This window comes from Teleopsis dalmanni, chromosome 2 (genome assembly GCF_002237135.1).
Source record: "Teleopsis dalmanni isolate 2A chromosome 2, ASM223713v2, whole genome shotgun sequence".
Taxonomy (NCBI): Eukaryota; Metazoa; Arthropoda; class Insecta; order Diptera; family Diopsidae; genus Teleopsis; species Teleopsis dalmanni.
In genome coordinates, this window is record NC_051847.1 from 190,081,915 (window position 1) to 190,108,670 (window position 26,756).

General features: G+C 25.2%; 1 protein-coding gene across 2 annotated transcripts; it reads left to right on the top strand.

The window, feature by feature from the left end:
• Positions 1 to 437: 437 nt before the first annotated feature.
• Positions 438 to 25,862, top strand: LOC119682266 (lysM and putative peptidoglycan-binding domain-containing protein 2-like). Of its 2 annotated transcripts, none has more exons than XM_038095652.1 (4): positions 438 to 670; positions 21,125 to 21,325; positions 24,618 to 25,063; positions 25,384 to 25,862. In XM_038095652.1, exons 1-4 carry the CDS (start codon positions 623 to 625, stop codon positions 25,625 to 25,627), a joined length of 939 nt encoding a protein of 312 aa, XP_037951580.1. In that variant the 5' UTR covers positions 438 to 622; the 3' UTR covers positions 25,628 to 25,862. The 2 variants fall into 2 exon arrangements, with proteins under 2 accessions (XP_037951580.1, XP_037951581.1); XM_038095653.1 differs by lacking the exon at positions 438 to 670 and adding an exon at positions 20,564 to 20,827 and having other exon boundaries at positions 25,384 to 25,860.
• The last annotated feature ends 894 nt before the right edge of the window (positions 25,863 to 26,756 follow it).

Below are 26,756 nucleotides of genomic sequence, written 5' to 3' on the forward strand. Positions count from 1 at the left end.
AAAAATAATTGTGTACATTTAATCAAAAATAATTTAATACTAAAATTTATGATTTTAAAACAAAAATTTAATATTTTTTAATGTTAAACCTTGAAGAAAATAGTTTTTTTTTTGTTGTTTTTTAAAAGAATATCTAAAACCCAAATTAAAAAGTGAAATAAATAATTACAAAAAATTTGTGCTCCGAATTGAATTTTTAACAAATTCATTCATAACAGTAAATTGTGTATATAAATTTGTATATAAACAAATTTAGCGATTTATTTTAATTTGTTATTTGCTTTTTTTGTTGAAATTCTGATGATGCATAAGTGCGAGATGATGATAGCGGCTTCAATGTAACGGTTTGAAAACGGATCGTGAAATCATTTAAAACGTTCACCAAAAAACAAAAACAAAAAAAAAACAAAAGAATACTTAACCTGCTTTGACTTTTGATTATTTTTGGTTTAATAAGAATTTTTCATTTTAACATTGAAAAAATTAAATTTGTTTAAAATTTAACAAGAAATTAAGGTGGTTAGCGTTAGCTAAGAAAAACCCAGCAACTGTGAAAGAAAAGACCCATCCCAAGTTTATTTCTTAAGTGCAAGAAGTGTTTAACGATCATTAGCCTTGCAAAATGGATTATATTGTTAAAGCTTATAAAGACTGGAAACTACACTCTCAGGTAAGGAAACGATAACTTAGTCAACAAAAAAAAACCACAGAAAAACTTTACCAATAAAGAATATTGTTTAAAATAAAAATCAAATAAAGATTTACCGATCCGAGAAAAATGAATATTTAAAAGTGGTTTTATATTACAAATGGGGGAAAAAAAATAAATATTTAAAATAAAAATAATATAGCAAATGGCAACAAAAAATATAAAGAATTGTACAAAGTTGCACAAAATCTTGATGTTTTGCTGATGACTAACTTGGCTTGCAATACTAACGCCAGGTTACTAGACATACTAACGTCTAAAACTGGCTTAAATATTTTTTGTTTTTGTTTTTGTTTTTGCAATTATTAATTTTTATAAAAATAACTCAAGACAATGTTAAAACTTCTACAATAACAACAACAATGACGACAACTGATGTTAAGAAATATGGCGGTTTCTGCTTGCTAATTGCTAGCCTGTCTTAACTTAACCCCAAACCAACTATCGCAATATTAAAACAAAAGTCTGTCGGGTCGCGGGTACTAGTACGAGTATCTTAAGCTTGGTTTCTTTTTTAATGGAATGTGTGAAAAATGTATAAAAAGGGAAATAATACAATAGTATATAAAGAAAAATGAAGAAAATAAACATACAGTAAATGCTCGATAGTTTACAATGATATTAGAATAATAATTTCTCATAAAATAAATATGGCTTCTTTTTCCAATATTAAAACTAAAACAAAAACAGCATTTAGATTTAGTTATACCGGTAGTTATTACATATGGGTAATATCTGACTTTCCATACATAATTAATAAATCTTGTAATTAGAAATTACAGTGAAAACTGACGAAAACATTTGCTAAACAGCTATAGTTGGACCGGTAGTTATTATATATGGGAAATATATGACTATCCATACATAATTAAGTAATACTAAAATTAGAAAATAAAGTGAAAACTAACGAATACATTTACTGAACGGAAAATCCTCTGGGGTGGACAACATTTTTGAAATTTTATTTTTTATTGATTTTTTTATTGATAAGATACCTATATGACCTCCAACGAAAAACTGTACTGGTTGTCATATTAATTCAACATCAGCATTGATGTGATGAAAAGAAACTGCGAGTGAATGGAACTCCTTAGAGAATATAATGAAATACCATATGTTACATGTATCAAACCCACAGCGAACTAGGTACAGTTGAAAATCTGGTATAACTGTTAACTGGTATTACATATGCTCCATAGAGAATCTGATATAACTGTTAAGATACAAACTAACAAATCGTTTAATGGTTTAGAAAAACTAGCTAGAAATAGAAACGGCTGTAAACAATTTGAAAAATTCAGAATCTTGAACAAACTTAGCTTTTTTAAGTTGCTAACTTAATTAAAAGAAATATTCCACCAATAGTGACTAGCTTAAAAATGACAATTACTGTTATTGCATTACTGTTAAGACGGATACTGACAAATTATTTAATGGTCTAAAGAAACTAGATAAAGGTGATGGAACATAGTAAAAAGAAATATTCTACCAATAATGATTAGTTTAAGATGGAGGAAGAGCTAACAAGAGTGGCTAGAATTAATTCAATAGGGATTTCATCAGAAATAAAGAATAATATAATACTTAGCAAAGCAGCACGTAATTTTCGGGTTGTGATTGACAAATATAAAGTCTATAATATGTCACAGTAAACCTGGGTGATCCGTGTTATAGACAAATTTCTGATATTTCTATAAACTTGTATTGTGATGCATGTAATGTAATAAATCACTTAAAGAGAAACTATAATTGTGAGCCTGGATGATCCGTGTTATAGACAAATTTCTAATGTTTATATTCTGATGTATGTAGTATAATAAATCCCCAAAAGAGAAATTAAAATTGTCATTATATTATCTTTGTAACGATGATAATTATACTTAGAAATACAATGAATAAGGAATACATTATGTATTAAACTCACTTCCTACACTCTTTTAAATTTAACTAAATTTTAGAGTAATCAAATAATCGAGTCCGCACTGTCATAACCAGAAGCAGTTCATTGTATTCTATGAATTATAAATACTAAGTATCGTGTTGCCGAGTGTGGGGAATTCATTCAATTTTTTCTCTGTTTATATGCACACAATAATATCATTTTTTTATTTTTTACACCTTTTTTTTAGTCATATATTTTTTTTTTTTTTTTGTAATATTTCATATGCTGGCAGTTGTGTAGCCTTTGCTTGCTTGTTCTTGCGCTTATGAGAGGTTGACGCTGTTTTAGTTGTTGATAGTAACTAATCACTAATTAAAAAGAAAAAAATTACTACCGTCAGCAGCAAAAGCAGTAACAACAACAACAACAACAACAACAAACAACAACAAAAGGCAAAACTAAAACTAAAAACCTGTTGAAGTAATCAACAAATTGTAATTTTGAATTTATCAATATTTGTACGCAAACATGGTGCGCTCAAGCAATTGCACTCGTTCCAACTGAAAACTATTTACCATAAACACTCATATGAAAAAAACTCATTACTTTTATTTTTATTTAATGTGATTTCCATTTGCGCATGAGAAAAGTAATTTGTATGTTTTAGTCATTAATTAAAAGTAGCCTTTAAAATATTAGTAAGAAAAAAAATTTTAATTAACTTGGTAAACCGATTAAGTTCTAGTGAACCAACCTAATTTGTGGGTAGCTTGAAGTGAAGGGAAATCCACTAATTTTTGTAAAATATTTTACGAAAGTATCAGGGGAATACAAAAATCAATCATTTTTATAACATATAATTACGTGATTAATATCTTTTGAATTGGAATGTACAACATAAAAATTTTTATTACTCATATATGTTACGACTGAGACTAAAACAAAGTTATAGAAGAAATAATTTATAATTTGTTTACATTTACTTACTTACTTACTTAGATGGCAATAAGTCGTCCTTAGTCACGTCCAGTAGTCTCCGTTAGCCAGCCCGATCAATTAGTTGTTGTCGGCAGTAGATAGTACCGAGTACCTTCATAGCGCTGGTCAGCTAGTTCTTCCAGACTACCTCTACCACGTTTTTTACCTACGGGTACTGAATCAAACACTTTTCTAGCCGAAGCATTATCTTCCATTCCCACAACATGGCCAAGCCAGCGAAACCATTAAATTTGTTTATTTAGAAAGATTATCACCATATTGAAACGTTTTCTGTGATGATGCCTGTGAGTAATCCTAAATTCTAAAATAAACACAATAAATTAATTCTGCTGTTATTAATTTTATTATATTTGAATTAAATGATCAGTAACTTCCATTTATTTTCTTTGACCAATTTATATACAATATCTAAATATTGTATATATTTGCTAATTTTGTAATGACACTACGATCCATTGTTATCATTACGAATATATAGACGTCCAGTAGTCTCCGTTAGCCAGCCCGATCAATTAGTTGTTGTCGGCAGTAGATAGTACCGAGTACCTTCATAGCGCTGGTCAGCTAGTTCTTCCAGACTACCTCTACCACGTTTTTTACCTACGGGTACTGAATCAAACACTTTTTTAGTCGAAGTATTATCTTCCATTCCCACAACATGGCCAAGCCAGCGAAACCATTGAATTTGTTTATTTAGAAAGATTATCACCATATTGAAACGTTTTCTGTGATGATGTCTGTGAGTAATCCTAAATTCTAATATAAACACAATAAATTAATTCTGCTGTTATTATTAATTTTATTTTTGTATTTGAATTAGATGATCAGTAGCTTCCATTTATTTTAGTTAAAATTTTCTTTAGGCTACTCTGGTCTTATTACTAGGATGCAAATAAAATTCCAATTCCATTTATTTTCTTTGACCAATTTATATACAATATCTAAACATTGTATATATTTGCTGTAATGACACTACGATCCATTGTTATCATTACGAATATATAGATGGTTGTTATTATTGTTTTTATGTTTGTTTATATATTATGTACACTTGAAATTGAATATCAAAGTAAATTGAAAGGTATATTTATTATTCTTTAATTTAATTGTTTTAATAAAAAAATGCAATGTATTGTTTACAAATTTTATAATTTGAATTCAGCAATTAAAATATGAATAAAATATAAAATTATAATAAAAAAAATACAATAAAAATGTTATCCAATGTGTGGTTCGAACTGTGGACCTTAGTAAACAGGTAACCTCAAGACAACATTATAAGACATTATAAGATTTTGCTAACGAAATCTTATCTTATATTACATCGAAGTACAAAAACTTTAGAGTTTTGCGAATTTTATTTTATATAATTAAATTATATATAGATGTAAGTCAGTCTATTTTGCATTGAAGACATTTTCAAGATATGCCTTAATTACAATTATAAAATTAAAATGACAACTTTTTTCTTCTATCGAAAGAATTCTAGAGCAACGAGGATTTTACCTTGTATTTTTAGATTGTGTTTACCAAATAATTAGAGATATATTCTTACTTACTTACTTAGTTGACCATTACAGACGTGAGTCGCTCTTGGCTGCTTCTATTAGCCAGTTGGTAGTACCAAGTGACTTCTTATCGTTGGTTACCTGTTCCTTCCACCGAAGATGTGAGCATTTTCCACCAAATGTTTCAATTTTCTACCGCATTAAAATTTTATGCGTTTAACTATGTTATTGTCGCGGTATAGCTTGAACTGCTCATGGTTCCATATAATTCGATACTCGTTGCCAATGTTGTTTAAACTGACACTCAACCCCTATGTTCTTAAACTTAAAATTTAGAGATTTGGTGACTAAATGTAGGTCGGGAACGATGATCAAAATATCAGAGAGTCGATTACTTCTGATGATTTTTATTAATATTTCTGACATGTAATTCTTACAAGTTCAAAAAATTCTGCTTGTTTTTAGCAAAAAATTATCAGTTCACGTGGACACAGCCTACGATTTGATTTTTATTGAGAATTCTTTAGACAACCTCTGAAATTTTAAACATATCTAAACATTAAAACATTTTTTTCAACTTTATTAATTATACGAGTAAATAAGAATGAATCAACTCCTTTTTCTGCAATCAATTCTTTCGTTTTTAATTACTCATAAATTGTTATCAAAATTTTAAACTTCTTTATTCTTTATAATATAATTTAATAAACAATTAAATCAGCGTATATTACAATAAATGGTATTTTTAATTTGATATTTTGTTTTATAAATAAGAGTTTATACTTTATATAAGATTTACTGTGACGTAAGCGTTCAGATATCATTATTATCATAAAAACCATTTCAAACTTTTAAAAAATTTAATAAAATGATTATAATTATATTATATTATATAAACGTCTAATATTAACATAATTTAACCATCATAAAACTATTAATTTCGAACTTTATGCAGTAATGTTTGTATGTAGTTTGTATAAGACTCCATAAAACACTTTTACAATTTATATTTCAATATTTTAAAAGAAAATATTTAATTATATATAAAGGGTATGACAGTAATTCTCATTACTGTATTATTCTCATAATATAAAAATGGTTAACTACATTGTCTACTTCTATCATTCTATAATTTATACAATATATAATTATATAAATAAATACTGCATTTACATAGTTAATAGATAGTTTTTGTTCTCTTCACCTTATTCAATAGACAATGTAAGAATCAATCAGTTCATTGAAAAATCTCTACCTTAAAATTGTTTATATATATTTTTAATTGTTTATATATATATTATAGATTTTTTCTTTTTATTTTGTTTTCTGTATATTTTTTTTGCAGTCTTCTAATTAAATGCGGCGTTTTCAATACTATATAAACTTCATTCTGGTCAATGCCTATTCTTTCAATACTTAATAACTCTTAATAACAATTAATGCAATATTACAATGATATTATTACTGATCTTGAGTACAGGTTATTTAAATGGTGGTATATCTGATATTAATCACAAAACCAGAATGAAGTCACTACTTTTTTCTGCAATCAATCTTTTTCCCTTGAATTATCTAAAAATTGTTATTAGAATTTAAATTCACTTTATGCTTTATACTATAATTTCAAAAAAATTTTAATTAAGATAGATGGTATTCTCAACTTAGGTAATTGTTTTTGCTCATAAAAAATATTTAATATATAAGTTCTGCTCCGGCGAAAAGACTCTGACGTTTTAATAATATTTTTATAAGTTAAAATGATTTAAAATACAATACATAATAGAAACTATAAATACAAAATATATATTAACTTCAACATTAATATACTCATGAAATAAATAATAATGCCTGTGTGTAGCATATATAATGACTTATAAAACACTTTTTTAATTTTTATGTCATTTTATTTTAGTTTATTTGCTAAAAATTTGTTTAAAAAAAATCTCTGGCACTTCTTGATAATTCATTAGTAACTAATAAATTAATACATTCTTATAGCAAGAGTTTAACAATATTTTAGAGTTTCTATTAAAGAAAATATATTTATTTGTTTGAGACAAAAAGGTGAGAACTAATGGAAACACGCCAAACTGTTTCTCAATAAATAAAGTATTTACATTTATTTGTAAAATTACTACTTCTTATATGATATTATGTGATATATATAAGTATAAGGAGCCATAACTAAAATTTCTAAGAATCAAATTAATGGTATGACTGAGACTTTTACTTGTCAATATGGATATAAATGATATAAATATGGTTTAATATTGAAATAGAGTACGAGTAGTAACTAAAATATTATATGATTTATATATATCAGAACAGCCATAACCATCCATACCATTATTTTAATTTCTTGGGCTAATGAATCGCAACTCAGTAGTATGGCACATTAATATAGTACACCCTGTATTAATATATATAAGATATATATGTATATGATATATCTCTTCAAGTATTTTAATTGATTTTAATATTAGCACTATTTTATTATATGTTTTTTAAATGCTGTGGTGTTTGTTATAAATTGATTAGCTTTCGTTGTGTAGAATATTAATAATAATAATAACTTAAAAACCAACTGTTATATGAAGTTTTTTATATTTTTAAAAAGTAAACAAATTTACAAAGAATGTCTTTGTTAAAATGTATAAAAACTAAAATAATAAGATAACGCATACGCTGTGTGGACCCTCATTTTAACAGACTTGTTATATACATTATAATATAAAAAAAATATGAGTTTTAATTTTTATAAAATATTTACGTGTCATGTTAGAAATTCTATTAGAATTTCTACTATTAGAAATTCTAAAACAATGATAACAGTTATTTAATTGATTATTGTGTTATGTTATTTGTTTATAATAATATTTGCTTCTATGCACACAAGTCTTTATTCTTCCTTAAATGTCATGAAAAATAATTTTGGTATAAATCGTTCAAGTAATCTGTACTATAGCAACTATCATATGCGCAATTCAAATTTCTAATATTTAAATATAATGATTTATTACTTATTGAATAGTACTAGACTTATGTTAGTCTAGATTCTATTAGAGTGTGATGCCTTTAACACTTATAATTTTATATATTCAAATATGATTATAATCGGTTTTCCTTGTTCGATATGCCCAGGTCATATGTTAATAAGTTGTGTCCATTCCTCCTGCTTTCTACTCCATGTAATATATGTTACTTTTAATAGTATTTTCTCAGATTTTCAATGACCTGGCTCTCTCTCTTTATATTCTTCATATGCAAAATTTGGCTCACTACATCGCGTTCTCCTATTTCCGGTCAAATCTATTTTTGTGGTACCCTTCGTACTTATAATTTTTATATTCAAATATAGTAATGAAATATTTATTCGTTAGTTCTTTATATAAACATATTTTTTTATCATGGCTTTATCCTTTCTCTTTTTGTTACCTTTTTATGCAGAGATTGCCTTACCACAAGGTACTCTGAACTTCTCATTACTTGGCGGTACTAGTGCAGTCCCATTATATGATACTTTGTACAGTTATGCGACGATTTTATAGTGAATTAAGTTGTTTATAATATACTCGTATTAGTTCCCGTAGATTCTATAAGGAGTATAGAACCATATATGTTTATGTATATTTATATTATTGCCCAAAATTGTCATTTGCAGTTCTTACTCTTGAATTTGTGGTGCAATCCAGTACGGAAATGTTGATCTGCTCATGGCATAAACTAAATATATAAAGGAGACTTAATAAAGCTATATTCAGTAGGGCAATAAAATCAATTTAAAGAATCATGATAAATTTTTGTTAACTTTATTTTTCAAATTACTACTAATATTTTATTAGATTATCATTTAATTACAAAAAGTTTTATTTCATTTTCAATTGATAGTAAGAACAAATTAAAGAATAATGTTAAAAAATCAACAAAAAAACAGTTTGTTTGTTTGTTGAAAAGGAATGTACGATAGAAAATAATAATTTAATAATTAAATCCAAATAAAAGTGGATACATTTTTAGTATGTATAACATTTATACCACGTATTTCCAAACATTGCATGTAAATATAAAATCTTATATGTATTCTAGTATTTATATCTCTAATCGCTAACATTTTGTATTGTTTTTATGGTCTAACTCCCAACCCATTCGTGCTATTGTTTCAATAAAAAAAATATGTTTTCTGGATATTTAGCATGAAATACTAACTAATTGCAAACCTTGATTTAATAAATAACACACCTTTTATATATCGTATAGACCTTTCGCATTCTTTATTTCAACATATTAAAAACAATATTTTTTAAATTGTTTAAATTTATTATTAGATTGCATTTTTGATAACAGTTTCGATTGCATTGTGAGTTTAAAATATTGTTTTAGTTTATATCGGTTAGATATATATATCTGTTTCCTGCTGTATAAGCTGATGATTTTTTTCCTTGTTATTTTGTTGGTCAGTTACTCATAATTCTAAAAGCTGTTTTAATGACAAACCATATTTTCATATATTTGATATGAACAACTTTTTGTTTATGGTTACATTTTGGTTTTTATAGATACATATTTGCTTTAGTTGAATTATTATATATTTTTGATATACGTATATGATATATAATTGCATGTAGGTACATATGTATAACAATACGAACATGCAGTTAACAATGTATATTAAAAATAAATTTATAATGCTTTGTACTATTTTATTGGATTTTTTGAATAAAGTCATTGGCATATATCGACACATTATCAAGGTTCAATCAGCCATCAAATTGCTGATACACAGATACAATCATAGGCAACCGAGTAGAGTAATTCATTATCAAATCTTATCTGCTTTTAAAACCATACAAAAATATACTAGAATCGCTCGAAGCAATCGATTAAAAAAATAAATTATATACACAATGAGTGTTCGGTTTGTATGTAAAATAATATTTTTAATTAATTTATTAATACCTTAAGCAAATTGGATAAAAATTAAACTTTTGTATTTTTACTTTACGCCATGACATAAGAATATATTATTATATATAATATATACAAATACGTATTTACATATAATATGTATTATATAAATATATTTTTATTATACATGATTGATTAATAAATTATTGTTTTAAAGCTGTTAGGCATAATTTAATAATTATAAGAATATACGTTAAAATTTTACAACAGTAATTTTTTAATTATTAATATCCGAATAAATTGAATCGTAATCTTAACAACGACATATGTCATATGATTTTTTTAATTACTAATAAATAGTTATTAGATTTGCACAAGGTTTTCAAATGAAAAATATTTATATATGTATAATTTATAATTAATTAATAAATAATATAAGTATCATTCAAATCAAAATATTATTTCTTACATATAATTACGATTATTGATGATCCCACTTAAATATCTTTTTAAAAGTTTCAAGCTAATTTCCTGTTTTAACGAGTAATTTGCAGTCTTGTAAATAGCAATAAGAATCATATTTGATATTAATAATAATATATATGTATATATAAATACATATATATAAACAATTCACAGATATTTGGTTAGGCCAACCGGATATGAAAAAAGTTCAGAAGTTATAAAAAGTGTATCTCAAAAATTAGTAACATTAATATTAAAAAAGGGAAAAAATAAGAAAATATTAAATATTAATACTTAATTAATTGAGACATAATTTGATTCGCATTAATTACAAAATTCTAATATTTAATTTTTTTTTTATCCTATTAAAAAAAATAAAAAAAATATATACTATTAAAAAAATTATATAATATCTTATATTAATATAAGATATAAACATTCATATGACCTGATTTGATGACATAAAATTTTTTTAATTAATCCGTCCTGTATCGTTCTACGTAAAACCTAACGTAATATCAAAATAAGTTACATAGTACTCACCATAGATGTATGTACAGTCTACATCTATATGAATATATATTCGTATTATATATACTTTAGTTATTTTTCTTTTCGTTTATACTTATTATGATTTACGATTGTTCCCAATATTTGAATGCTATAAGGTTACATTTTTTATATGATTATAGAAACATTAAGTACATATTTCTGCGATTTATGTCTATTTATAGACATATTTCTGGTTATGTCTATTTATATAAGAGAATACCTTAATTACTGACTTTCAACTTATGTGCTCTGATACATGGTAAATAAGCCCTGGCTTATTTGGCGCTTTATTCAGACGCCTTTTAAAATAATTTATATTTATAATTCCTTGTAGTATGTATATATAAAATAATTTCTAATGTAATGTTTTTAATTTTAATTTTTAATTTTTAATTTTTTTAGTTGGTCTTTACAGATGTTTATCATTCTTGGCCAATAATATTATTATAATAAATATTATTTATTATATATTAAATTCAATTATGGGAGCTGAACACTAGTACAGTAAACCCACACACGTATTACTTAATATCTATTAAGTATAATTCAGCAATTGTAATAAATTAACAAATAGTTAAGATTGTACTATTCATATCCAATAAAGGATGTTTAAAACAAAAATATTAAATCCAATGCGAGGTAGATTTCGCATTGTTAAATTTGGTATATCTTATATATAAAATTATTAATAAAGTGGTTTTACGAATAATGAATTACAACAACAACAATTCATTTTATATTATTTTAATTAATTGAAATTTTGGCTGACTATACAGCTGTTTCGAATATTGCCAAATACCCATCATCAGTGGTCTGGCAAATAATTTTTGTATTTAATTATTCGTAAATAATTTTTTGTGACTGCAAGTACCAAGAATTGAACTCGTGTCCTGCCAAATTTGAAGCTCAGAGTCAGCGCTCCTTAACCAACTGACCCAAAGCCGTACTTGACTTTTATGTTCGCAAATTTTCCGCACATATATTAATAATGACATATTCATTTAAATATTATTATGAATTAGTTATTAAAATAAATAAATTATAATTATAAATTATAGTACATTAATTAATATTTAAATGTACGGATTTGCCTAAAAAGCTTACAGACATTTCACAAGAATGTGAATGATATAAAAACTCAGTCCATTAATCTTGTTATCTTGTTATTGTATTTCAGTTAACTTAAGTTTAATTTAATAAAAGCCAAATTCCAAAAAAATTGTTTTTTATATTGTTCAATTTATATTATAAGCGAACTGAAATAATAAAAAGTTTTTGTGAACTGAAAGTAATTTTTTTTCTGATATTAACACAATTTATTGAGGTTATTTAGTAAATTTACTCGTAATATAAATTTTAAAATTTATGATGCGTTTTTGTGTTTTAGTGGTGCAATCAATTATTTTTTTTTTACTTAATAATAGTACATTAGTATTAACATGAAGGACAAATATAAGACCGAATTTTATATAAAGTAAAACGTTTCAAATACATGTACTAAATAATTAGAAGCAGAAATACACTTTAATAAAAAAAACAAAAAAGAAATATTGATAACGATTATTTTTGTATGGCAAAGAAATTGTTTTTTGTTTATTTAAAATATTTTTTTATTTAAAAATAATTCAACCCACGACACAAAACAGATTTTTAACCTTAATTTTAAAACTCAACAAATGCCAAAAAAGTCTTAAGGTGACTTAACGTTAAAGTACTTTGAAGTGTTGGCATTTTGACTGTTTAATGCCGCTTTTAATTGATAAGAAGTATTTTTAAATAAATTTATTAATCATATTTCATATGTATTAAAAGAAAGAAATCTATACACTCATAACAACACCAACGCGTATATGATGAATTGTTGATATTTAAATCGAAGGCAAATATTGCAAATGCCCGCTTGAAACTTTAATGCCTTCTCTGATTTTATGTATTTTGATTGAACGAAACAATTTATCATAAATTTCCACTATTTACTATGATTATTTTAAGTTTTACTGATAAACGTTATTTGTTTTTAATATTTTTTTTTTTTTTTTGTAAATATCTTTAAGAGCTCAAGTACGTGACTCTAACAAAGAGATTTAGTTATTTGAAGGTAAATCAGAGACATGCCCAACTTAATATTATTCTTATTAAAAAAATCATACAGATTGCATTCACAAATACTATGAATGTTTATATAACTTATGTGTATAATTTAAAAAATAAATTTATTGAAAAATTAAATAACTATAATTAATACTAATACAAACATACTAAGCTGTGTATACTTTATTTAATTTATTTTTAATGATTTACGAGTATCTAACCATGCTTTTTACAAAAGATTAAGACGTTTTAAAAAATATGCGGTTTATAGCTAGTTTTTATTTCCGCATAATTTTTACACCATAAAGTTGTTATCTTAATAAATAATTATAATATGATTATAATTACAGTATTAACTATAATAATTAATACAATATTCAGTATAAAATTACCATGCCATGCCTTTGATTTTTTGCAAACATTTTTAGAAATACAATATTTATCAATTTTATTATATATAATATTTTTCTAACCGCATCTTAAATACAAACTAGGAGAAAGAGATTTATACTATGTTCAGACACACCTTAATTTCACAAAAATCTTTATTTCATTATTGTTTGAGCGAAATTAAGTTGATTTTTCCACACAAAATTCAATTTTTAGTTTAAAACGAAATTAAGGAAAATTACCTTAATTTAGTTGAAATTAAGGTACATTTCAAATGCAACTATGAGTAAGATACATTTTTTAGCAAAACATCATTTGAGATAACGAAAAAGGGACATTTTTTTAACATAAATGTCAGTGACAGTTGACTTTAATAAAACCGGGAAAATATTTTGAAAGTAATGCAAATTTTGAAATTGCAAAAAAATTGTAACTGTTTTAATTTAAAATAGAGTGAAAAATAATAATTCACATACCTGAAATTCACTAATTCTAATAAAACTACTGAATGCTATCTTTTATAGTTATAATAATCAAAAATATATGATTTCCTTAATTTGGGGCAGTCTGCACACTTTCGAAATTAACTTAACTTTATTTTTACGAAATTAAGGATATTTGATTGTCTGAACATAATATTACAATAAATGAATTAATATGAATAAGTATAGAATAATAAGAATAAAATTTGTAATATATCCTGATGACATCTTAAACATGACTTCTGAGAGATAGTATATAATAATTGTTTATTGTGTTGTTCTAAGAAAAAATATATTAAATGTAATATGTATGTGCTAATTATTGTAAACAAATATTGTCGGGAAGGTGTGACGAAACAACAATCAGAAAACTTACTTTCTATATGGATACTATTATATGAACATAATAGTTTTTTTTTATTTTGTAGACGTACTCGAAGTTTGTTAAAAAAAATTTTCTAACAGTGGCGTAAGCAGGATTTTTCCAATGGAGGAACGTCAACTTACTATTACTTCTGTTTATAGAAAATTATAATTTTCCATTAAAAATTTAAGTTACAATAGTATTACATATTGTATTTTTTAGATTGAATCTTGTTATCTCTTGCTAGGTATATTGGAAGTCAGTATAATTTATCTAAGACAAATCGCACGCTTAGTATCATTCCTGTATCATTTAGTATTCTTCTTGTATTTTAAAGATCCATACCCTTAAAACTCCTATAGATATTGCAATAAATGTATGTTTTCTTGACATTTAGTTATTATTCAACTAACTTAGTTTCATACTTAATCTTCCATTTCAGATATTTGTTATGGCAGTTAGTCGGTAATAATAATCACAAATTTTTAAATAGCATACTTTTAGGGATGTAAAAATGAATATAGATGTACTTTCTTCTCTATGTATAAACAATAACAAATTATTACTAGAGAAGGAGAAAAGTTTTTATAACATAGAGAAGTGGGGTTAACGTACGAAACGATCAATATGCAACGCTTATAATACTAAGATAAGCATTTTATTTGAAAAGCATAACCAATTTGTTTTATTATATTTTTTTATTAAAAATTTTAGAAACGACGTGCTCGAATCAATTGTCTTTACTATCCATAGGATTTTAAATTGATTATCATCTATTAGAATGTTTTTTCATTTGATTTTTTATATTTTTTTTAACGATATTTTTTGTGTTACTTTTTTTTCAATTTATGAGTAATAAAATATTTAAATATATATAAATTAAATTCGCGTATATTTTACAGAATTTCCTTTGTTTTAAATTAACTCATCTAACAACTTTCAATTGCGATAATCGGTTCTGTTAATTGTTATTTACACCTATCGTCGTTTTCTTTTAAATAAATACTGACATTAGTAGATATAGTACAGACGCTAATATTTAGTTTAGTGACAACGACTAACTACTGCTAATTGATAGCAACAACAATACTAATCGCATTTTCAGTTACCTAGGAATTTGTATCTGTTTTGCATAGGTAAAAATATTTATTACTTCCCAAGTGCAGACACAGAATTACAATCGTTCATATATATGAGTAATATATTAATTATTTTTATTTTTACTAACAATTTGGTTGTGTGATATTCCACAGTTTTTTTGCTTTAGCATTTCATTTTATTTATTATTACAATCAATATGAATATTTTTATTTTTTCATTACCCTTTATTTATTAATTTATTTACTATATGCTAGATTATACTATATTATAATTTTTGTTGTAATTATTATTTTATATTTATTTTAATATATTATAATTCAATAATTCAATTATCATGAATGTATTTCGCATATTTTTATATTCTGCTACTAATAAAAAAAAATAAATTACATAAAAAGTAGTCACTAAAATCTTAATCTTATCATTAATATTATTAATACTTTATTATAAAAAGTAGTTATAAATTTTATTCTACAAAGTATCTTTGTATCTAAAAACAATTAAACTGACAGCTACCGCATCTTTATTTACCTACTGAGGCAGGTTTGAACAAGAAAAATGTGCTCATCACGTGAAAAACTTGCAAATAAAGATTGTGCGACTAAAACATTTAGCAACAAATAAAAAACGCAAGATCTACAAGTATTAATAAAATCATAAATAAATAAACAAAAATTGTTTATAAAGTGATTAAGTCAACAAAAGCACCAGTAAGATATATGTATTTTTTTTAAAGTATATGTCTCTTTACCGAAAATACTGTAATGAAAATAATTTCAAACAAATACCTTTTTTGACTCAGTTCATGTATATATATTTTTTATTTTTTTAATTTATCAATTAATATATTAATTAATATTATCAATTAAAAAAATACATACTATTACATCCTTTTATTAAAGATAAACAATAAAGACAGTCATTAATAGCTGTCTTTTAGTTTGTAATGAACAAAAATACAAAGAACTAAAGAACTAAATGGTTTGATCAAGTAGTATTGCCACATAGTGAGAAGTCCATGGATGCAAAGACGTGTTCTTTTCTGTATACATGAGTACTGTTTTCATCTATTAATGCTTAGTGTAGATAAACTTCATAGCAAATAGTTTCTAATATCACATTAATTATAGATGCGATAATGTAAAGTTCAATTAATCTAGCAAGCGGCATAGGACAGTAGGACAATAGGACAATACCACATATAGGGACTTCATATAGGGAAACGTACAACAGAATAGTTTTTTTTAATCACATAGGCAGCAGAAAATAAGATTGAATTTGGACTTGATTTACTGTATTGATTTATACACTTTAAACATTTTTTCAATAGCATCAATAGAGCAAATGAAAAAGCTCTACAAGTTTTGATCATCATCGATAGTACAATAACTGAAACAGTTCTATTGATACGTTCCTAGGAATAATATCAGAATAGAATACAAGAGCAAAAATATATGATGTTAATCTCTTGAAATCAACTCAGTTGTTATCAACAATAATATTTAATCACGTTTTAAATTTCGCGCTATCAAATATAGATATCAAGAAAAAAAATAACAATTCCAGAACCTATATGGTTATATGTTTTCTCTATTTTCTTGCCCTATATCTTTATTCTTAATAATTCCATTTTACTTTATGATCTTTTTTTATCCATATCTTTATACATAATTATCCATAATTAATAGATCTCCATAATTTAATAGTTCTTCCCGCCCACCTAAGTTTCCGAAGTCATTGAAACACATGGTTAGCATTGGTACAACAATAAACACACAAATATTCATTTTACGTTTATCTTAAGTTAAAAACATGTTCTGAACATTAAACGTGTTTTTTTGAAATTCAATTCAGTTGACCATATGTTTTAGAAACTACTAACAATTTATCCTAAGTGACTTTTAATTACAACTGCTTATTCACACAAAATAATAGACAGCACTTTTCACGCTGTATATATTTAAGGTGTATTAGATTTAAACTGTAACTTATATCATAATAAATATAATAATAAAAGTAGTGTATTCTAATGAATGTCCTTTATTTATAATCAAAAAATTATAATATTACTTACTTACTTAGTTGGACTTTACAGACGTGAGTCGTCCTTGCTCAGATCGGTTAGCTTCCGCCAGTCAGCCCGATTAGTTGCTTGCTATCGCCAGTTGGTAGTACCGAGCAATCGCAAATTGTTGGTCACCTGCTCATATATATATATACCTGATTTATATATGCATATAAAATAAACTGTTGAATTTTTCAACGCATTTTGACATATTCTTTGGAAAAAAAATATTTTCTTTATTACAATAACGAAAAAAAATTTTCTCTTTCTATGATGATTATATGCAACTCACAAATAAGCTATAGTAGTTGATTGGCAACTCTTACTGTAGTCCAATTATATTGAATACATTAGCCAGTGGCTGTTGCTTAATCGTTGGCAGTGCTTTGAGAATGCATTTGCTCAACTACATTTGAAATTTGTAACTACTCTAATATAGTCAGTCACTGCGATTTAGTCGTGCATTGGGTAGTAAACCGCCATATTACTATTATTGCAATCGGCAATAAATAACTTTAACACTAAAAAAATATTAATAGTGGCTTAAGAGCTAGAGTGTTTTTAATTAAAAAAAAATCAGCACGGTTTGAAATTGCTTCAGATAAATTAATAATTAGTTCTTTCCTAATTGATGATTAATAACAATATTAAAAAAATTATTTCTATCTAAAATTTATCATTTCCGCTTCACCTTTTAAAAAGTTCCAAACGATGTTTTTATAACACAATAATGATCATTTGGATTATTTTTAAGATAATTAAAATACATTTACCTTCACACATATTATAAGATTTCTTACATCTTAACTCAGTTTTGATGGGTTTGTTATTATAAAAATTATAATCTCAAAATTCGTGATCATTTATGTCATGCAACGTCAAACTTGAAAATAATTACCAAAAATATGTTAAAATTTAATTTATGATTAACATAGAAGTTTATCCGTGCCAGTTGACAATATATTTTGTGTATTATTTTTACAAAACTTCATTATATTTTATTTACTCATTAAATAAACAATACAAATAAAAATATCAACCAACGGATTAGATCATTTTAATAAGCGATGAGATTTGTCAATATTGTGATTATATCTTTTAATGGAGATTTTTTTCGATTTTTTTCTAAATGCTTATATTAAACAAAGCACATTTGTATGTGCTTCAGATTACAAGTAAACAAATTATTTATTAAATAAATAAATTAATGTTAATTTGTTTGAGAGTAAATAAAGCACTGAATACAATTTAATGAAGATCAAAATGTTTAAAGATATTTATCAAGTTTAGTTTTGAGAATATTACATTTTTAATATATATGGAATATATAAAATATATCAGATCGATTAGAAGTGATTAGATTAGTGCACAGTATTTATTTTTTTCAATATTTTTAAAGAGGTTTTTTCGAACAGTAGTGAACTACAACAACGAAAATTTTATTTTTTTATATTATTTTAATTCAATTAAAATTCAATTAATTTTTGGCTGACCATACAGCTGTTTTGAGTATTGCCAAATACCCATCATCAGTGGTCTTGGAAATAATTCTTATATTTAATTATTCGTAAATAATTATGTTTTGAGACTGCAAGTACCAGAATTCAATATTTTTAAAAATTTTATTTAACAACTATATATTAAGTAATTAAATATATATTACGTTTACGCGCGAATTGTAAAAATAGTTTTAAAACCAATTTTAACATAATTTTTTAATATTAAAAGCAGTTTAAAGTTGGTTTTAGTAAGAGCAAACACCGCGTAATTAATTGAAAATCCAATTGAAATTTTGAAAACCAATGTTTAACTGACAAGTTCTTTAAAAGCACAAGTTCAGTTTTAAATCTGTATGAAAATAGATTTTATGACTGGTGTAAACATTGTAACTGACTATTTATGATTTAACAGTTGAAAATCTATAAGTCAAGATACTAAAGATTTGTGGTTTTAGTTAAAGAACTTTAAGAACTTTTAAAAAATATTATAACATTTTTAATATTTGTTTAAATAAAACGCGTCAGTTATGTTCTTAAGTTTATTTCAATCTAAATCTTACATTCTTAAACTACCTTAAAGTATAGTATGCAAAAGCGCACATGTGTATACATAAACATATTATTATATACGGAGTAGCATAGGTAGATGCATTTGTAAACATACAACAGCATAACTTCGTTGCGCAAGCAATATTGTTGCTTGGGCGATAAGCGCTAGAAATATGCCAGTTAAGCACATTCCATGTCGCTGTTCATAACAAAGTATATTTGAAATTAGTTACTTTGATGCATATACGCTACAATATATTACTATTGAAGTAAAAAATTACATCTCACTAAAATCTTTAAAAAATCTAAAACTATAAACATAAAATTATTTTAATATATTATTATGTAGAGGCTAGTTGAATCAGTGCACTTGAGCACTTTTACTCTCTATTAACTGCGAGGTTTCTTCATAACCTCTCTCTATGTCTTGACTAGATTATTGTTTATCACTTCATCAGAGTAAGCAATAACTGATCTCACATCAGCATTCTGAGATTCGATAACGCGGTATTGGTAAGCCTGTCAGTTTTCGTAAATAATTTCAGAGCTCTATCTTGTATTTTTTGATCGAATCAATCTTTAGGTCTCAGAAGATGTCATTCGTCCTAATGTACCATGGTACCTTGAAAAGACTTTCAGAGCCTGGCTTTGTACAATTTCTAGCTAGCGAATAGTAGTGTTTGATTATATATAATCTTCCTGGTGTAAGATAAAGATTTACACATTATATACTTAATATAAATACTTAATTTTATATAACGGATTATCAAAATATTATGTACATATTTTACACAACACAATTAATACGATATTTCATGAAAAAAAAATTTTGACTATAAAATAATTGTTGCTATTTCATAGCAATTTTATATAAACAAAAATAAATATATATAAATTAATCCTTTTGGAAGCCGTCATTTCTTTATATTAAGATTTAAAATTGTATTTTTACAATGAGTTGGCAACACTTTTAAATAGAAATACTTGCTCCGTCAAAACAAATTGAGAGCAAATCCAATCAGAAAAAACTGAGCTGCTGTTGTGGAATGTTGTTTCTGCAGCTGTTTTCGTTTGTAGTAAATTAAAATGTAAATTATTTGCTTAAGTTTTATAAAAATATAAAATAAACTATCATCATGTGAAACATTTCAAACCAAAAAAAAAACGACTAAACTGCAAATATTCATCAAAAAACAATAAACAAAAACTTGGCAATTAGAAAACTAAAGCAACTAAACAACAACTAACAGTGGTGAAAGGCAAAAAGTTAGTGAATGTCTATTTTATTCATAATATTATTGTGTAAACTTTTTGCAAAATAAATATTACTTAAAGCTATTGCAAAATAAATTAAGAACAAAAAATGAAATTTACATTTTAGGCAATATTAATTAAATTTATTTTATTCATTGCGTGCATTCTTATGACGTCACAAAGGTTGCACTGATTTATTTGTTTTTGTTTGTGAATTGCATTAAATTTGCATAAATTATATTAATTAGATTTGCAAGTGTACTTAAAATTTTAATAAATAAATAAATATCATTATCATTAATTTTGCAGTTTCAAGAAATAGTGCCCGATATGGACGACGAGTATTTGTTTAATGAAAAGCAATCAATACGCGAATCTTCGCGTACGCTGAAGAAATCATATGGTAGTACCACATGCTGCAATCACATGAGAAACAATGAAGCGTTGATCCGGCACGAGATTGAGAAGACGGATACACTGCAGGGTATTGCACTAAAATATGGCTGTACGGTGAGTTACCAACTTAATAAATTAATTATTGTTGCTAATTAAATTTTTGTTTTTATATTTTTATAATCAATTTTATTTTCATGGACATGACTTTTACGCACTTAACGCATTTAAAGCTTAAACATGTTTTCTTTATGCTGTCATTGATTTTCTATGTTAATTGTATATATATATTTACCAACTAATATTTATAATGTATATACTATATAATTCCTGTGGACCTAACTTGAAGTTAGAACTAAAAGTAATTGTTTGAGGATCATTTAATATTCGTGCCAAATGCAAGCGAATATCGAACTACTCGAAAATATACTCGAACTATATATTGTACTTTATTATTTGCTATTATACATATTTGTATAAAATGAAACATAACATAGACTTGTTGTACAAGTACCTCGAATATTTCCAAGCTTCAATATTGCTTTATAGTGTTCGAACTTTAAACTGGTCAAGTTGTTGCGTGTATAGTTGAATTCGAACACTTCAAATATTCGTAACTATTCTAGCCGCACAAATATGCTCGGGTCACTCAAATAGTAAATTCTGCTTTGCGTTTTATTTTATTTTTCTTTTAATATAACATATTCAACCGGCTTACTGTCCTCGATCCAAATCCTCGAGAATTAAGATACTTGAAGTTTCAAACAGCTCGAATAATATTAGACGCACTAATGATAATTCTCGAACACTTACAAGTAATAAGCTAGGAAATAATAATATTATTTTTTAGTAGTAGTAAATTAGTTAATAGTAAGTTAGTTCTTTTATTTACGATTATTAACATATTTACAGCAATTTTCACATATAACTTATTTTACATATTTATAATGTGTAACATAATAACTACATATTATTTAAGACAATAACTATTAAGTTATAAACTATTAATTTCTGAAGTGGATTGTTCAAAAGCAATTTATCTGCAATTTCGCACTAACGGTTAAGCAGATTCATAAAATTGAAGCCAATTACACTAAAAATGTGGTCAAAACCCGCAAGGATATGCTTGTGTAGTCCTTATAAGTATTGCGAACGGCACTTCCCCGTCGTACTGACGAGTGGCTCTGGAACATAGAGCCGGCCGTTCTTAGAATCACTTTAAAAAATCGCATGTTTTGTTTCAAAATCGGTTCGGTATGCAGCCATCTTGGATTTTTACCGGTTTTAAATGAGTTAATAATTTCAGGAAAAGCTTAATACTTATATGAACCTAGACTTCAAAGTAAACTATAAGCAAAAATCCTGAAATGTTCGAGTAATTTTGTTATCAAGTCTTAATGTTTATAATAAGCAATAATTTATATTATTACTCAATAACCTGCTATATTCGTTATATGAAATAAATCTTTAAAAATATGTAAATAAAAGTCTAGTCTTAAATTTTGGTTAATTCTTCTTAAATATTTTACATATTTAGCACCATTTCAATGTCCCAAGTTGGTAATTTCATCAAATGTATATTAAACCTTGTACGTGATGACTTTTGACCTTAACCATATAACTTCCCTAGAACTTTAAAATGTTACTCCTGCCATGGTAACACAACGGGGCGTGTATTTTACTTTAAATTATCGATTCAACATTTTTACTTTGTAGACAACTCACATGCATTATGTAAATAAACCCCATTCCCTTTCTCTTAGCCTACTTTTAAATAAAAAAAAAACGCTTATAACCATTCTAATGCTTCATGAAAAATAATACTTCACACATTTGTTCATGAAGAGTCAAGTCAGAGGAATGTGAGAGTAATATAGAGAAAGCTAATTTGTATAATTATTTTTCTAAAACTTTAAGATAAACATGACATATAATATACATATACATATTTTTTTAGATAAGATTGTTTACCGAAACCTGACAAAATGACATTAACAATTTCAAGTTTTGTTGCTAAACGCAATGAATCCACTGCAGATTTTATAATAACGACTTTTTAAGTTCTTAGGTTACAAAACGATTTGAATTAATACAAAAAACAATTCTGCTAGAAACGTTTTTGTTTATTTTTTTAATATAGATAAAGCTATATTAATGCTGAGACAAGTAATGTTAGCTTATCAGTCAAGAATGCAGTTCACATTTTGTGGAATATAAATAAAATATTTCTAGAAAAAAAAAGACGTTAGTATAAATATAAATATTATTGTCAAAATATTGGTTAGCAACTATTAAAATATTTCTAATATTAATATGTAACCAAAAGTTGAACAGATTTGATTGATAAATAAATTACGATTATCTGAAAATATTTTGAATATAATAATTATTCATTCTGTTTCACTATTTATATAGGTTTTTGAGTATTTTTAAATGTATGCACAAAATTAATTTAGGGTTCCAAAGGATCTCAATTTCATAAAAAATTGCATTAACGGAGTTAGAGATTCAGGATTTTTTTAATCAAGAATCGAAAATGAAAAATTGAAAATATTATTTAACTACTTTAGTAAGATATAAAAAGTAAAAAGTATTATCAAATTAAAGTACATTTAAAAAACACAGTGATTGATTAATGACTAAAATAAAAATTAACCTAGACAATCTTTTTTCATCTGGCAGAACCTTTCTTCTCTTATCTTTTCTTATCACATAATCCATTGTAACTCATTGTAATTTTTGTGATCCTTTTATGCTTCTTGTTCTTAAGTTCCACGGTGCTTACAACATACAATAATAGCAACAAAGTATTTTGTAGTACAATATTTACCTTCATAATAATAATTAATCTAGGATTTTTAAAATTTTCTATTTTAAAATAAGGAAACTCTTGACTTATTTATACAAAACTTATAATTTTGACTGTGCTCAATTACCATATCAGGATTAGTTGTTGTTGTCCCCGTATCGTTCCATCGACACTTGAATCTAGTAGATAGGTCAAGCAGTCAGATTTATAATCCAGATCCATCTGTCTGTACAGATGCTTAAGTGTTACCCACCACTACCATCAGGATTTCAAAAAAGTCGCCTTTCTAAGAAACAACAACATTATATATTGATGTGTTATAATCACAGAAAAACGCTTTCTTTATCTTTTCATTTCGATTAATTAGTAATAATTAATATCTATTTGTAATTATTACTAATCAGTAAATTATTATTTATTAGGTTTTTTTAATTCACATTTGCAATTCTATAACATTTGCGATTTTATATACTTCAAATCGTTTTGAAATACATTTTGTACAATAACAGATTTAAATAGTTTTTAAAATTTATTTTTTTTCTATAACAGATTGATTGATTAAAAATATTTGAATATTAATCAATTATTACTTAATTACAGACTGAACAGATACGCCGCGCCAATCGCCTATTTGCCTCCGATAGTTTATTTTTACGTCAGTATTTATTAGTGCCGGTTGAGAAAACATCACCATATTATCCAAAACCAGATGAAAATAACATCACACACACAACAGCAACTACTCCAGCTGAAATAGAAAATAACACAGCCAATAACATCACAGATGCAACGAACAATCCACGTCCAAATGCTTTACCCGCGCGTCCATATTCAATAGCTGGGGAATTGCTATTACAAAACAGTGATGATGATGCAGCACTGAATAATCACAATGGTACTACTGGTGGCAGCAAACAGAGTAAATCATTAGATTCTGTAGCAGCAATGACACCTGATGAAGAGAATCGAAAATGTATAAATGATTTTTTAAATAAAATTGATACAACCATATCGGAATCAAGAAAATATGTTGAGAAATCGAAAGAGTAAGTGAAAAAAGTCTATAAATAAATTTAATAATTATTAAATGTTAATTATTTGTGACCAAAGAATTTTAATAAAGTGTTTTTTTGTTGTTAAAAATATAAATAAAAATTAAGAAAAAAATCACAATTTAATTTTGCAATAATTTTTATTTTTTTCGATATTTCGACTTTAGTCTAAAGTCATCATCAGGAAATTATTTAAATTAATGTTTATATAATAAATTATATACACTTTTTAAATAATATGTAATTTATCTATTTAAGATATACATAACAAATAATAAATTGTAAATTAATATTAAAAACAATTATTTTTTCAGAATGATAACAAGTCAAAGCGACAATGACCTGTTTGTAACCACCGATTTTGTGGAGCGTAGACGCAATAATAACTTAAATAATTCATATAAAAATGATCGACAGAATCATCAAAACCATCAACGTCACAGTTCAACTGGCAGCACCTCAGATACGGCGCAATTGCTGAATACCACGCAAATGAGACGTGTACAGAATTCACTTAAACGACTGGAAAAACAACAGGATGAATTCTTTGAATTGTAGCATAAGGCAATGAACGTTACTTATTATGATTTTATAAGAACTAAATACTTTAATACACATTACAAATACAAAGTAAAAATATGCTAAAAACAAAATAAGTGTAAACACTAAACAACACACTCATTGTTTTTAGTTGCAAATCACATAAAATTTGCCTTTAAGAATTATTTATATATTATATACCATTTAGTTTATAAACTACTGGCAACTGTGTTATTTTGTCAAAATTTACACTTAAAAAAATGAGACAATTTCCAAAAATTTTTCAAAATTCAATTGTACTTTTAAATATCATAATAATAATAAATTTAATTTATTTTTTTTTTCTAAAAATAAATAATGCAATTAATTGCATTATTAGTAAGACTTAAGCAATTTGTTTAATAAAATATAATTTTAGTTGCCCAAAGTTTAATTTGTTTTTTTGCCAATAAATTAACAACCGAGCCAGTTTTATGCTTTAAAATTTTTTAATTTTGCTAATAAATTAAGAAAAGAATTGACCAAAAGCATTGTTTACAAAAAAAAAATAGAGTTATTAAGTTTATACAAAATTCTAAAATTAAACATATGAAATTGTAAAAAAAATGTTTTCTTATTTATATTTTTATTATACATATATATAAATTTGAAAATTTATATACGAAACTATTAGACATAGCAAATCAAAAATACTTTAATGCAGCTGTTCAAAAACTCAGTGCTTACCAATATATATTTTATAAATTCATTTGTTATTATTACAAATAGAAATAAAACATATGTATTTATATTATTTTTTATATATTTAATTATAATTTATATATGTAATAGAAGAAAACTTTGCGATTTTTATATTAAAGCATTCGCCAAATAAAATCACTAAATTTTAATTATACAGTTATAAACAATAATATACCATGTTCAACACTTATAAGTATTAAATTAAATTTTTATTTAAATAATTTTTTTTATTTTAAATTCCCTTTATTTATTTCTGTTATTTTTTGTTCCGCTTAATAATGAAAATTTATTTAAAAAAAGAAACGTTAATACACTTTTTATATAAAAATTAGTAAACAATTCAATATAGTATCTGATGAATAATCTGCGTTTCTACCTCTCTACGTTTAAATGATATATGTTATAA

Excerpts from the sequence above, each read along its gene's own strand:
- LOC119682266 (XM_038095652.1), top strand. The coding sequence starts at position 623 with ATGGATTATATTGTTAAAGCTTATAAAGACTGGAAACTACACTCTCAG. Across the intron at positions 671-21,124 it reads ACTGGAAACTACACTCTCAG|TTTCAAGAAATAGTGCCCGA; the intron begins GTAAGGAAACGA and ends TTAATTTTGCAG. Across the intron at positions 21,326-24,617 it reads CACTAAAATATGGCTGTACG|ACTGAACAGATACGCCGCGC; the intron begins GTGAGTTACCAA and ends ACTTAATTACAG.